The sequence below is a fragment of the Aedes aegypti genome, chromosome 2, assembly GCF_002204515.2.
Source record: "Aedes aegypti strain LVP_AGWG chromosome 2, AaegL5.0 Primary Assembly, whole genome shotgun sequence".
In the NCBI taxonomy this organism is placed as follows: domain Eukaryota; kingdom Metazoa; phylum Arthropoda; class Insecta; order Diptera; family Culicidae; genus Aedes; species Aedes aegypti.
In genome coordinates, this window is record NC_035108.1 from 11,525,643 (window position 1) to 11,542,100 (window position 16,458).

At 36.4% G+C, this 16,458-nt stretch overlaps 1 protein-coding gene across 1 annotated transcript in view; it reads left to right on the top strand.

The window, feature by feature from the left end:
- Nucleotides 1-16,458, top strand: part of LOC5569149 (acid sphingomyelinase-like phosphodiesterase 3b) — a 394,937-nt gene that overhangs the window by 222,929 nt on the left and 155,550 nt on the right. Inside the window, exon 4 of the mRNA XM_021839906.1 lies at nt 8,370-8,529. Coding sequence (XP_021695598.1) covers nt 8,370-8,529 — 160 coding nt within the window. The remainder of the gene's footprint in view (nt 1-8,369; nt 8,530-16,458) is intronic.

Genomic DNA, 16,458 nt, shown 5'->3' on the forward strand with positions numbered 1-16,458 from the left:
GAGATTCTTCCCTATTTTGTCAAACAATCATCATCACAAGACCACAATCAGCACACATTTCAATTGAATCAATAATTCAATCACATATTCAACCACGTGGTCCCAGTAATATTATTTTACTTTTCCGATCAGCGTATCGGGTCACTTCAATCCGAGTGGCGCATTATCCGCCAAACCCCTGACGCAATCGCGAAAACTTGACTTGAAAAAAAAACTGACACGCAACACAAACAGCACAATTTAAACATTATACTAAAACACCATCCACTAAAGATAGTTAAACTTTTCCTCAAAACACTTGCCGGGTGGCTACCCAGCCTTTTCATGGCTTCGTCGAAAAAAAACAATTCAAACGGTTCTTTTTGTGTTATAAATAGGGGTGGGCGTTTTTCCCCATAAGCTGATGAAAGTTTAGGCCCTTCAATAAGCATTTTAAGAACAAATATAACATATGATTTGCATATGTGACAGTGCACAAGTTGGCTCTCGGCAACAGTTTCAGAAAGGAGATTGGGCAAATCTGGACCCGGAATGTACACAGATGACTCATATGTCATTTGAAAGATCTGAATGAGACAAAAAAAAGTTGGTATGGGGTCAAAAATATCCGTCGTGGGAGAAAAAAGTTATTCCGCATGGTTTGAGATGGATTTTCTATGTATTTTATTATATTTTTGCTATATTTTTTATCGATTAAAAATGAAAACATTTATTTTTCTGCACCTATATGATGATTAGATATTCTATTTTTTAAAAAAAGTGAATTAGGACTTTGATTCAAAGATGAAAAAATTACATGTTAGACCGTAATAACATTAAAAATCATTTTAAAATACATATGTTTATTTAGTAAAGTTTTCTGCCAGACCCTGCTATCCACATTATACTAATCACAATTCCTAATGTTTTTTTAACCGACCTTTACGATATCTTTTGTTCATAACAAGGTAATATTACGACTTGTATTCTAAAAAAAGTCAGCCTCATACGATGAAAAGTAATTGGGAAACAGTGGTGAAAGAAAAGTGTGTGGTGTCTTATAAAAAAACTGACTGTTTTGTTTTTGCTGAAGTAAATATTTATCCAAGACAAATTTTACGAAGAGATCAATAAAACCATCAGCTAAACCCACTCAACCTCAATGAACAACATCATCAGCATCAAAAAACGTTAAATGTGAGTTGACATGCTTATTGCTAAATGCTACGCAGTAACATATGCGTAGTTTTAGGATTTCATGTGTTTAAATCAATGGCAATCTAGCTCACTAGTATAAACCATCTCGCGCTGTATACCGCATACGTGGATATTTAGTATCACCTGAGCTCCTACATTATTCAACCAGTCTTAAGTTAAAATGTCAATCTTTATCGTTTTACGAATTGGTATACGAATGCCGTGGAGTCCAATGAACTTATTTTTTTTCTAATGAGTGCATATCTTATATTATCTCCTATCTCTCTCCGTCTGTTACCCTCCAGTAACTTGTGTACAAGTCCTTGACCATTTTTATGCAAGTTTTACAGATAGAAAAAAAGACAGATAGATAAGCACTAACGTTTTCTGTAGGCAGAGTATTTAACCCCTTGGCTCTACTCTTCTTGCAGATGTTATAACTGCCAGGTTCTTAAGAATAGTAATTACTATCAGTCGATGCAGACAAGCAATCAACTTTTTCGGGATCATCTTGATGAGTTCCACTCATATACCATCCTCAACAATTGCTGTGTTATTCTTGAGCTGTTGAACGTCATCCTTAACTTCACTCAAAGTGGAATCTGGTTGGCTGCTCTTGTCCAACATTCGAACGTTGAAATGCTCTCCTTTGCTTTGAACCTCCGGTCCTGTGTCATCAACACAAGTCTGCTGCTTCCGCTTCTGTGTATGATGCTTCACGTTTTTTTTTCTCTAGAATAATTCCACACCTTTCAGCAAACCAATCGTACCATAGACTACGTTCAACGCACAATGACTCCACCTGTGAGTTGATAGCTATTTTTACTGTAGTACAATAGCCAAGAAGGGTTTCAGCAAGCAAAACCTATTCCGGTTACGCTTGCTAGAGATGCTGTGGCGACATCCGTGTAATTCAGACGCTGAAGGTCATGCTGAGGCGGGCGTCGGTACCGTTCATTGTTAACGACAGGCAGTTTGAAGCGCATTTTTATTAAGCGAAGTTTTAAGCGCATAATTATCAGGTAGTGGGTAGAGTGAATGTTAGCACCACGATAGATTTTGACGTTGATTATGTCGGAGATGTGCAATCTATCAAGCAATACCTGACCGATTCGAGATTTCATTTGCTGTGGATAACTAGCAATCACCATTGGTACGGAAAATTATCTTGGAAGTAAGTGCTACACCATAATGACCATATTCTTAGAGGCGGAAAAACAGTCGAGCATTGGACATTCATGTTTGCCAGTCCGACAGCACTGATCTTCCCAATCGTCCATCTCAATTCCTTATCTTGGCGTTCTTATCTCCTACAATGATCTTAACGTGGAAACATGGGTGGCGGTCCTACTTGCGTTCCAGCTGCGTCTTTGTCATCCATTGATCGACCGTTGATCCTCAACATGCACACTCTTTTGTAGATTGACCCATCATCCGATCTCATGTTTTTGCATGTCGTTCATCACGATGAAAGCTGTTCCCAGCTCAAGTGTGTCGCGCAGCTCTGGAAGATGGTATGATTACTTCTAAACATTCACATTATTGACATCCTCATGAGTATTTAGTGTTCTTAGCGAAGCATTTGTGGAGCCACATGTGCTCAGGCGTCGCCAATGGAGCTGACATTGATAGCAAACCGAAATGGTTCTGCTCGAATTATTGGCAGTTTGTTCACAGCAAACAGTCAAACACTACAGTTACTACTAGTTCAAATGATCTCCTACTCTGAGAAACAATAGCATGCTAGTATAATGTTATTGATATCAAAGATATTAGTGAGGTAACTGACGCGCGGATTTCCAGCACGCTGAAGCTGTGTACGACAAGCGAGGTATTTCTTCCAGTGTATACGATAATACGATTTGATATTTGTGTCCAACTGGGTGACGTGTTTGTGAAACGGATTGTATGACATTTGCCAGAAAACCATTTGCCAGAATCAATTTGCCAGAATGATTTTTGCCAGAAAACCATTCCCCAGAATGTACCATTCGCCAGAAAGCCATTCCCCAGAATGGACCATTTGCCAGAAAACCATTCTCCAGAATCATTTTTTGTAATTAGTTTTCAACCTTGATATCAATTGATCGACATATTTGTGAAGATGCATCGAAGCCAAACCTCAAATTTTCAAGAGCGCAAATCTAGAGACCCAAACAGCCATTCTAGCTGAAAATTTAATCGATTGGTCACCACCAGCGTGTGACCAATCGATTAAGTTTTCAGCTCAAATCGCTGGCTGGTTCTCGAGGTTTATGCTCTTGAAAATTCGAGGTTTGGCTTCGATGCATCTTCACCTCAAGCCTACCGAAATTTTCGATATTTGTCATTTTTGTATCTTGAATATACTCATATTATTTGCACTTATAGCATGAAACATTGTGTAGTCAGCTTTCACATTATTTACATCAAGAGGATTGGACTACTAGCACTGCACAGCTGCAGCGCAAAATTAATTATAATTTAGCGTCACTTCTACAGTACTTCACTCGCATCGTAAATATTGCTCCAAATAATGTTTATATCTTTGTAATATTATAACAAGTATAAAACAACGCAATCGATCGATCCGTGTTATTTAGTCTATGTTGTTAAAATCCTACGCATACAATTTTATGCAATTTTCACTACTTACATAGCTGGTCTGAGAACAAAAAAGCTGAAACGTTTGACACGAATTAGTTTAGTCGAATAATTTCTGAAATATGAATAGTGTATCTTTGCAGAAAAAAATTGCAAAACAACTAAAAAGAACAGCCTTTGAGTGAAAGAAGGGAAAATTATGTTTGAAATATGATCAATTTAGCGCCAATAATTATTGGATCAATATAACTCAAATGATTACCCAATGTTCTTTCGGTCATATATTTAAATACATTATTGAGTCCTTGAAAAGAACGTTCAACTGTTTTACTCTTAATAATAATTTGAACCGCATTATTTATTGTTTTAAAGTAGTTTTACAACATTTGCTACAGGCTGCCCTAAAACTCTTCATTATTCAGTGTTTACCCTGATTGGTAGTTTTAGCTTTCTGGAACCGGAGATATTTTGAAATTCTTAGCAGGACTGCTACGTGGCCATGATTAATGGTGGAAACCAAAAAAACACACATATATTGGTTTCTCATATTCTGTCGCTTGCTCTACGAAACAAGTCGGTTATGAAGATTAATGTTTTCGGAATCACTCGAGTAATTTTCAATGAGAAATTAGATGAAGGTCATGGTAAATATTCCATTATTGAATCACTTTCAATTTAGTTTTTTTTATTTGAGGACATATATTGATTGTCCATTTCCCGATATTTGCATTTTTTTTTACATAAATCCTTTTTACAGACATTCTTATTGACAGCAGTCCTATATTGATTTTTTTAGCTGTAATTATTTAAAATTGAGATGACATAAACTTGTTTACATTACTTCCATTTCTTTTGTTAACTGCAGGCAGAAACACACAGTACAATTATAAAGACTAGTCAATAATATAAAGAAGGGTAAATCTCCTATGAAGCATATAAGTCCTTGAATTAGTTAGCCCTAAAGAACAGCCTAATCTTCAAAGAAGGGAAAATCATTAATAGAATGTTGAAAATACAGTTGCCTATAAGGGGTTGTCCATTAAAAACGTGGTCAATTCTTTCGGATTTTTTACCTCCACGGGGTCTTTCGTCCATACAAAAATTTAAAAAGAATTGTTTGTATCGTGGTCATTGGCCAGGGCCCCTTCCATCCTCCCATACATGATCACATGGTTAATGGACGACCCCTAATAGCTTGTATAAAATTGATGACTATTTTAACATTAAAAAAAAAACAGTTATTTCTCAGAAACTATGAAAACCTCGGAAATCTATTACACCTTCTTCTTCTTATCTTGTGTTACGTCCCAACTGGGACAGAGCCAAATCTCAGCTTTGTGTTCTTACGAGCACCTCCACAGTTATTAACTGAGAACTTTTATTGCCAATTGATCATTTTTGCATGTGTATAACGTATTGCCGATATGAATATGCTCTATGCCCTGGGAAATCGAGAAAATTTTCAATCCAATAAAATCTTCGCCTGGTGGAATTCGAACTCACGTCCGTCAGCTCTCTGAATAGCTGCATGTTTACCCCTACCGCTATCTATATAATAAGTTTATGATATCATTATTAGTTTAAAACATTTTATCTAACATAAAGCTTAAAAACATACGTCACAATTATTTTGCATATAATTATGTATCGTACGCTGAAAATCATAATGATTCGAAAGATTTTACACACCTAAGTATTGCTACACAAAGCAAAGTAATGTAGTAATATTTTTTCTGGGAAATGGTCTTTCTGGGGAATGACTTTCTAAGGAATGGTCCATTCTGGCAAATGGTTTTCTGGCAAATGATCTATTCTGGCAAATTGATTCTGGCAAACGGCTTTCTGGCAAATGGTTTTCTGGCAAATGTCATACAACCTGTGAAACGCTCATACCTATATCTTTATATTTTTTTTATCACCGTATGTTTTAAGTATTCACATTTCAGCAACTCAAAACGTTCTGAAATCTGTGTCAAATCACAACATTTTTAAAATATTTACAATTAAAATAAGCACATACATAGGCACGAATTCAAAACATTTGCGCAAGTAAATATTATTCAATAGAAACTGTCCAAAACATACCTCTTCTTACACCATTCCAGCACACATAACTTTTTTCTCCCACGACGAATATTTTTGGCCCCATATCAACTTTTTTTTGTCTCGTTTAGATCTTTCAAATGACATATAAGTCATCCGTGTACATTCCGGGACCAAACTCCATACATTTTTGCCCAATCTCCTTTCCGTTCAACAAAACGTCATTCGAGCAAAATAAATGTTCCAAAGCATTTCGACCAAGTGTCAATTCGACCAAATGTTCTTTCGACTAAATGTACTTTCGACCAAATGTCATTCGACCAAACGACATTCGACCAAATGTCATTCGACGAAATGTCCTTAAGCCATCGACGATAGTCTGATCAAACGTAAACCTTTGTTTTCATACTATTAAGATTCACCACTATCCTTTAAACGAAACGTCGGTTCGACCAAATATCCTATGGTTTCTGTTGCAACTAAACCTTTTCGACCAAATGTCCATTCGACGAAACGTCCGTTCGACCAAATGTACTTTCGACCAAACGTCATTCGACTAAATGTCATTCGACCAAATGTCTTTCGACCAAATGCATAGATCCGATTTGTTGATGTAATACAAAGAAGCAGTATCTGCAGAGGAATCAATAAAGCTACTCAAGATGTGTCTGAAACTCCTCTTTTCCATACTAAAATCTATGGAAATACTGTTTTGTAACTCATATATGTCCATACATAATGTATGAAGGAAAATCTGATTATGAAAATCTGGTTCGAATGCTGATCACAAGCTAACAAAAAAATATATGTGATTCTGAATAAAATATATTGTGAACTTATGAATAACAAAGAAACATTTGGGTACACATCAAAATAAAAATATTGATAATTTTAAACAATATTATTTAACAATCCTCCTTTGTCACGATAAATATTTTGAACAATTTGATTGATTTAATTCAATTTAATTGAGTCAATAATTTCCAAAGCAGGTAACTTCAATTCACATTTCAAAAAGTATGAATGGCTGCTGTTAAAAGGGATATTCTTTGTTGTTAACAAAAAGTTAATAATTGCTCAATTTAGTGCTACCAAATTAGATTGATAGTATTGACTAACGCAAATCACCTAGATTTAAAAAATAGATGTGATGTTACTAAAGACGAATTCCATCCAGAATGAGTCGAAAAAAATTAAAATCGTGCTCGATAGTCTTCGATTTGGATTAAATATAACACATGTTTTTGGTATGGTAGAATAAGCGTTTTCCATAGAAAAAATGATCATTTTGACTCAAATGTAACTTTTGAAAATGGCCTATAAATTTTTGCATGCAACTTATTTGAAAAATTCTAACTTCAAAACTGTTAATTTAAGAGAAAAATGTTCTATGAAGAAGTTGTAGTGAACCGTTTGGACTACAAAAAAAAAAATATGCACTGAACAAATATTTTATTTATTTTCCTAGAAAAATCAAAAATAAAACTTGAATTTCCAATTACACAAAAACCCCATTTTTAATATTTTTAAAATTTTTACCATAGAATATTGATAGTAAACATATGTTTGGGGCAAAGTTTCATGATGGAGAAATTTTTAATAAAAAAGTTTTTCTAAGAACAACTTTTGGTCGATTTTCAAAATTTTGATTTTTTTTGTCAAAATAAATACGTTGTGATGATACAGTAAGCATCATGAAATGATTCTAAGCCATGATGATTATATGAATAATTTCTTTATAAGTAGCCATTTTCGAATTATATCGAGTTTAATGCAAAAAATATTATTTAAATATTAAAATAGGACATTTTCATTAGTTATTCGTGATTCTCCATCAAGCAAAATAAGTAAGCGGAAAGAAATATGGTCTTTAATCTCGAAAACGTATAATTATTAATGAAGAAACGCGAATAACTAATGAAAATGGAATTTTTTATATTTAAACAATGTTTTTTGCATTAAACTTGATATAATTCGAAAATGGCTACTTCTAGAGAAATTTTTCATTTAATCATTACGGCTTAGAATCATTTCAAAATGCTTACTGTATTTAGAACGTATTTATGATTACAAAAAATAAAAATTTGCAATACGACCAAAAGTTGTTCTTAGAAAAACTTTTTTATTAAAAATTTCTCCATCATGAAACTTTGTCCCAAACATCTGTTTACTATCAAGATTCTATGGTAAACATTTGAAAAATATTAAAAATGGGGTTTTTGTGTAATTTAAAATTTAAGTTTTATTTTTGATTTTTTCTATGAAAATAAATAAAATATTTTTTCAGTGTATATTTTTTCTCATAGTCCAAACGGTTCACTACAACTTCTCCATAGAACATTTTTCTCTAAAATCAACAGTTTCGGAGTAAAATGTTTCAAAAAAGTTGCATGCATAAAATTATAGGCCATTTTCTAAAGTTACACTTCTACGGAAAACACTTATTCTATCATACCAAAAACATGTGCAAAATTTAATCCAAATCGAAGATGTTCGAGTTCTGTGACTGACCGATTTGACATGATCGTTATTCTTCGTTTAATTCTATTATTCTATTATTTTTGCAGGTTGCTGGGCAAACGAGTTCAGCTCGTCCTCCAGCAATACTAAGAAGCCCGGCCCGTTCGGCGACTACATGTGCGACAGTCCATGGAGCCTGCTGGAGTCCGCATCACAAGCCATGAAATCCAAACAAGGCGATAACGTTGAATTTGTGCTCTGGACGGGGTAAGTTTTTGCAGAACAGAACTCTTCAATTTTCACCCATCCCATTCCGAGTAAAATCACATCCTCCAAACCATTCCCGCAGTGCTCGTCTGTCAAGCATTATTATTAATACTCCTACAAACAGCCATAAAGCTCCACCCCCCATTTGGCGATAAATCAAGCCATCGCATCGCTTCAAGAAAATCGCGTTTCTCAACAATCTCGAATGCGATTTTTTATTGTCTCGTTGATCGACATCGTCTTCAACGATGTTATTGCTGTCTTCCTCCCCAAACGGTTCCTGTTGAAATCGGAAACGCGCGTTTGATTTGTGACAATTGTTCTCGGCCGAATCGAAGATACTGTCACTCACGTTTTAGGAAGGACAGACCCCCAGCCGTTTTATGCGTCATCTAGCGTTTTGAATATTTGATGACGCGGAATTACGTAACAGGACGAACGCAAAATATAGTCGCAGTCAAACAACACGCCATGAATAAACAAAATCGGCCTCTTGGGGGGACGGCGAAGGGGATCAGTAGAAATCCCACTTTTCGCTATGTATAAACTTGAATTCGCTTTTCTGGTTGCTTAAGGGATCGATTTGAAGGAAACGACTAGGGCTTAGTGTAGTGTGGAGTGAGGTTTACGGTGTGTGGGAAAATGAAGATAAATTTGCGTTTGTTGGAGGCTTTCGAGGTAGACCTGAACGAAATGACAGGACATTCTTGGAATTTTAGTTAAATTCATTGTAAGTCTTTAAATTAGGTAAAGTTTATCTAAATGGTTCAATGCTAAATATATCCTAAAATTCAAAATACGTTACTTTGAATAAACATCGTGTGAGAAAACACACGATGTCTTTTCAACTTTTTATCACAAACTTCAGTACTAAAGTTCTATCTTTTCGCTAGGTATGTTAGTCACGTCACGAATGAAGAAAGTCTCCCGTGGGAAATCTAGCAGATTGTATTTTGCCTTGCCTTGTTGAACGTCTCAAGGACGAACGTCTGCATATCAATCACCGTTGTATGAACTAGAGCATAAACATTATGCCATGATTTAACAGTTCCATCCCCTCAAACTGATTTTGATAAACGCTATTACATCAACGGTTACAGCACAACCACTCCCGCAACAAGCCGAAAATGCCAGCAAAACTCGTTAAACTCAATTTCCATTCGTTTCCTAATTGAGAATATAATTTGCTAATTGCTACGCAGCGCGATCTTTAATTTCCCTTTTGTCGTCATCCTGGAGCGCCTTCAGACAGAAGAAGTCGATGCCACTCCCAGGGAAGGCTCCTTCTCCCATCTGAATCCCGTCGTTTTCTCGCTTTTAATTTCCCCGTTGCCGTCGTAACCTTTCTTCGAAGTGTTGCTTGTCGGGAAGAGCAACCATTCCGCGGCAGATTTTGAAGAGGCAGAAAATTGAATCCAATTTAAATTTCATTCCGTCTGATTTTTATCTTTTATTCGTAATTTCCTCCCGATTTTGCTCAACAAGGTGCTTACCGAGAAGAGGAAGTGCTTCTTTCCGATAAAAAAAATGTTTCCCACACCGATGCTGATTTATAGGGAATTCGATGAAGCTTGAAACTCGAATTGAATAATTAACTTACTCTGTGCAATCTAATTTCTCGGTAATGATGAAGACGAATTTTTCTTCGGTTAATTTGCAGTAGGTACCTTTCGTTCCGGGTTGCGAAAAAGGTGATAGGTCTGGTAAGGATGCGGAACACTTTCTACGTGATTTTTTTGAGTTTTCCCTTCGATCATATTTCATAAGGGCGTTTGTGTTTGATTGCCCAGCTAAAATAATTATTATTTAATTTTTTTCGATAACATTGAGAAAACGATGTTACCCCGTTTGATATATGGTCGGTTGTTTTGAAAGAGCAGAAACATCGGGCAAAGCAAAAACTCAAAACGGAGATTTTTTCCGAAACTGAGAAAGACAAATAATATTATTGATTATTTCTATTCTATTCTATTCTAGTGCTAGCACAGCCAATAATGAAAAGCATCCTGGAAATATCAGCGTTTCTGCTGGTATTTTCTTGTCAGTATTAATATTTGCAGCATATCATCAGTAATATGACACAAATATTAAAATGGCCAGGCCCACTGTGCAGACTAATGGAGTTGAAGATAATTCAAAAATTAACGGCAATCAGATTATTCACTCATGAATAACATGAATGACGAAATTTTTTGAATTTGGTGGCAGAAGAAACGGGGACAACCGTACCAACCGTTTCATTGTTGGGAAATGGGAATTTTTGTGTAGGAAGTTGCTGGGAGTGGCGAAGCTAAGAAGGTTAAAGCACACTCCAATGGGCCCGTGTCTTGTCTCTTAGGATGGGATACAGGTATTTCTTCCTTGTATCCGGGCTCTAAAGCCTAGGCTTAAGCGCCTTTACTCGCTCTCTTAAATGAAATAATAAGAAAAGAAAAGAAAAGAAAAGGAGAAAAATATAGAAAAATATATATACAAGTTTTTATTTATTCCAACCTTTGAATAGTTTAGAGAAAATAAAAGGCAATATATCAACGGTCATGATTGTATAAGTGTAGTTATCGAGCTGGGATTCCCGTTAAGATTTGCGATAATAATGCATTTTTTTTTTTTCAACAGGGTCGTAGTGGATATTAATCATTGAGTTTCTATTCGCGATACGCATCATCAAGGTCGCGAACATCGCGATTTATCAAGGTTTTTTCCTTTCTTTTCAACATATATAATTAAAAATGATCCCTTGTTGGTATTTTTCGGTTTATTGTAGTTATAATAATATTCCTTTATTAGTCTAATGTTCTGGCTTCTTTATCTCGATCTATATTTCGATGGATTCTTCACTATCCGAGTGGTCTCTCAAATTATTTAACATTTTTACTTCCGTCTTAAGCTTTTCCCTATCTTTTAACATATGTCGAAAGTATTGCCTATTTTTTCCAACTGAGTGCAATTCTTTGTCCAGTGTTGTGAGCCATGTGTCACATGGCCTGCATTTTCTAAGAGGCCCACTTAGGTTTAACTTATAGGCCGCTTGTAGTAAATGGTTGCCTTCCCGTCTCACAATGTGCCCCCAATACAATATACGGTACGCTTTAACTTTTTTCATAATTGTTCTACCAATGAGAAGGCTTCTGGTCGTAACATTATCTTTCCCCCCACTTGCTCTGTACCATTCTTGCACAATTTTTCGCTCGATTCTTCTTAGTGTTCGCCGGTTTCTTGAGGTCAACGCCATCGCATTTAATCCGAAGGTTATTGTGGGAACTATTACGGAGCTATAAATGTTCCTCACCAAATTCCATGGAGGTTTGTTTTTTTGAAGAAACGGGAGAAGCATTTTGCTTGCCCGTACTCCTTGAGAACATCTCCGTTTGACATTCTCGGGCCTGTCTAGCACTCCGGTAAGATAAGCTCCGAGATAACGCATAAACGGCTTGGCTTTTATATCCATTGACGCTATCTTGTAGGTACCTTCGTCTGCTTCTTTGGTGGATAGTGGATCCCGTATAATCAATTCGGATTTACCTGAATGGATCTGGAGCCCTGCCTCTAGCAACAGCCCTTTAAGGTAGTCCACGATCTCATCAAGCTGTGCAAGGTCCTTGCTGATGATAAGAATATCATCTGCATATGCAAGGATTACCGGTAGCCTAATGGTTCTTTCTCGACCTATTGAGATTCCAGGAAATTTGTCCTTTAACTTCATCAAAATGTGATGAAGAACTATAGTGAATAATCTAGGCGATAACGGGCAACCCTGCTTCACTCCTTTTCCTTTATCTATAGTTGGCGTTTTTTGGTTTTTCCAGCGCAAGGATGTTCGTTCTTTCATTCCTAATCGGACTATCCTATTTTTTAGATAATTCGGAACCTTCAAAAAGCGTAACGCGTTTATCACGGATGTTTGGTTTACAGAATCGAAGGCTTGTTTGAGGTCAAGCGAAAAAACGTATAGATTCTCTCCATGGTTCCTATATTCTACCATTATTCGCTTCGCTGTGAAAATATGATCTTCTACTGATCGGTTGCTGAGGAATGCCGCTTGATAGGACGGTATTTCTTCAATATTCTCATCCAATTTTTGTAGCATGTATGTGGATATAATCTTGTAAATCACATTGCATAGAGTTATCCTCCTAAAGTCCTCGACCTCTTTGGGAACTGCTTTTTTTGGTATGGGAACCTGCACTGTTTCAATTGTTTAATATTATTGATTATTTGACCCAAAAATCGTTGCAATACAATTGCCACAATACGTGCTTGATATATTGTGGAGAGGTTATGTCAAGCCTATTGAAAAGCGATGTTTTCCTCTTATAAAAATGTGAAAAAAAATCACCAGCAAATTCTGAATGGCTACGTTTAATGAGTAGTAATATGTTGATAAAATATGTTGTGATAGCTTAATTTAGTTTTATGGGTTATCACCACGCGGTATTTTTTTTTTCAGACTTTCGGACCTTCCTCCCCTCTCGTGGTCTTCCGTCCAGACAGACATTTTATAATTTGTATGGACCTTTTGCATTAGTCAGACAACTCAAAGAAAACCGTAGGACCATCGTGTGACCTCAGAAGAGGAAGTAGACAGTTTTGGAGGCATTCTTTTAGGTATGCCTGCCCATTGACCGTTCCAGTTGTCACGAATGGGATGCTCCGCTTTCCACACGAGCAAATTGCTTGCCAAATCATATATTTTTTGGGCAAACTTTACCGTTTTCCGCTTTCTAACGTCCTCAGAGACATCGAATTAATTATGAGCGAAAAACGTACGTCCATTACGAGGCAATGTGGTTTCGTCAACATTTATCGCGATTAGGCGCCTTTTGGACTTTGTACATTTGTAGTCCTGCTCCTTTTCTTGCATCTCGCACGAAAGTTTTGGTTAGATTCAGTTTCTTCGCCACATCTCGGACTGATTTTTTTTTATTATAGACACTTTACACCATCTGGTGCATTCGTGTCTGAAAGATTGAAAAAGTTAACATTACACGATACATCGATAACAATTTCATTTCTTCCTGAACTGTTGGAATTCCTCTTGAAAGCTCGATTCTTGACACTATACGAAGATACATTTTTGCCACATTTTTTCTATCCGATCGATGGTCAAACGTTTGTGGCACCTTAGAATGTACCATTCTAAGCTTTCTGCTGATGGCACGATGAGGTAGATCAGGATTTTGAAAAGAAAATTTACATCGTCTTCAGCCAAAGGCTGCACAGACTGAATGATCCTAACATTAGGCAATGGACAACACGGAACACCCAGTCACGTTTTACGAAAAGTTTCCACCGACTGGAGCGGGATTCAAACCCACACCTCGTGATACAATATGCCTAAACGACTGACGCCGCTAACCGCACGGCCACGAAGTCCATTTTTGTGGCAGGTGCGCAAAACTTCCATGTGCCGCTGCTGTTCTTCCGACTTCATCTTCATAACGATTGCACATCTGCTAGTGAAACTTAAACAAATACACATTGAACAAATTACACCCGAAATTTCAATAGAAAGTACCCAACGGGTAAAAAGTAACATCCATTTAAAAGTGGTGCAATTTCATTCCGTACTTACTTTATCCACCAATTGCAGGTATTCGTCAGATGTACCACTCTAGAGTTGTTATGTGGCCTGACGGATGTTCTTGAGAAATGTACCAAAAATTCTACCAACAATTTGTCTTCTAATTGCACCGAATAATCTTCTTTAAATGAAAACGATGGTTTTCGGATCCTGAATGACATAAAATGATTACACAATTTCATGGTTGATATAAAACCAACTCTTTGGAGTCTTCCTTAGCCGAGTGGTTAGACTCCGCGGCTACAAAGCAAAGCCATGCTGAAGGTGTCTGGGTTCAATTCCCGGTCGGTCCAGGATCTTTTCGTAATGGAAATTTCCTTGACTTCCCTGGGCATAGAGTATCATTGTACTTGTCACACGATATACGAATGCGGAAATGGCCACTTTGGCAAAGGAAGCTCTCGGTTAATAACTGTGGAGAGCTGAGATGCAGGCTCTATCCCAGCGGGGACGTAATGCCAAGAAGAACAAGAAGAAAATGTCACCGAGTCAGATGACATTCATTCCACAGTTTTTGTGTTCCTCGATATTCATTCCACCGCTGGTCTCTACAGTGAACACCTGAATTTTTACAGAACTACATATTTGGCTTTGATTTTTTTTGGAAAATATTTGGAGTTCTTCTAGTTCTTAAACGTAAATATAGTCTTGTTGAATTTCAAAATGTATGATGATTGGATGTTTGCATCCCCTGCTATTAATTAACTAGTGCAAAATTTAGATTTTTGTTTGTAAAAAAATATAAATTTGTTCAGCACTGCATCAACCTTTACTGAACTCATTTAAATTTTTGCAGTAGCTTCTAGGAGTAAACTGTACGTTTTGTTAAGTAGGCAAATATCTTTCATGCAAAACTAGGTCACACAAAAGAAGACCTATTTCCAGAATTCCTATCGTTAGAAAAAGAAACATGATTTTAATCCCTTTCAACTAAATTGAGGATTGATGATAGACCCTTTGAAATAATTATTTCAAATTTCAGTTATATTTTTTTAGGCATCGTTCAAAAATTTCGTAACGTTTGAAGTGGGAAAGAGGGTAAGTGAAAGCGTTACTAATCACACAAAAATTAAAAAAAAATCCAACACAACCTAACCTAAGCAAAAATGATCCTGTTAGATTTGGAAAAAAGGGCCTCAGTTCACGTAAAACAGTGCTGAGGCTGGTGAGTTCGAATTGCATCAAAGCAAAATCTTTTCAGGTTGGATATTTCCTCGTTTTACCTTATTTTAGAGTATCTTCGTGTTTGCTACTGGATATACAAATGCAAACATAAGTAGTTGAAAGGGAGAATAGGGGCATTCAAAACAATTCTCTTTTGATATCGATTTTTAAGTTCAAATCGGTCTTAAGCTTCAAATAAGTATATAAGAAAGGTGGTGGAAAAATCTATATTTTGAGGACAGTATGTTTTTCTTGTTGGTTTGATTACGCAGAAACTCTTAACATACGAACGATCAATGTCCAATAGTAAAATTGTAATCTTAAATTCCACGAATATATTCATTTGCCACTGATACCTTTTCAGCAGATTTGTTTTCGATTTTCTATATTTTTTTCTGAGATTTGATATGATTTTTATCACTTTGAATAAATGTACCACTCTGTACTAATATCAAACTTTGATTAATGTGCCTTTTATACTCTATTCCTCCTGAATAAAGCTTTTATAGGAAAAAAGCTATTGAAGTCACTTAACTGAGAAGCTGGTTCGGTCCCAGTTGGAACGTAATGCCAGAAGAATTTTTTTTTCTAAGAATTCAGAAAAAACTTCTGGGTGCAGGTAGGGTGATGTGCTAGTAGCCACCGTTTTTCGCATTGTGCAATAAGATTTTGATAAATCTTGATCGTTTATTGGAAATAATGCAATGAAATTATTACTTTCCGTTTTCTCTCTTCATCGTATCGTTTTCATTTCGGTCGTAGTTTTATCTCACAACATACGGCTCACTGTGGTATACTGAGTGGTCAAAATACAACATATCAATGCTATAGAAAAATATTTAACTAGAATATATAACAACTAACGGAGAGCGAGAACGGACTATCAGAAAGGCAATTCGGATTCCGGCAGGGCAAGTCGACGGTAGGCGCAATTCGGACGGTCTTAGAGAACGCCGAGATGCATCGAAGCAAAAACGAAAAAGAAATCGTTACTGCGCCGTAGTTACGATAGAAGTTAAAAGCTAAACATTACATATACTTTGCAATTGCGAACTCACGACTTTCGATCTCTAGTTAGGGCGCGTTAAGGGTTAAGGGTTAACTTCTGCGTCCATGAGTCCTCTCGTGGCGTAGAAGTAACGCGCCCTAACTAGAGATCAGGGAGTCGTGAGTTCGATTCTTAC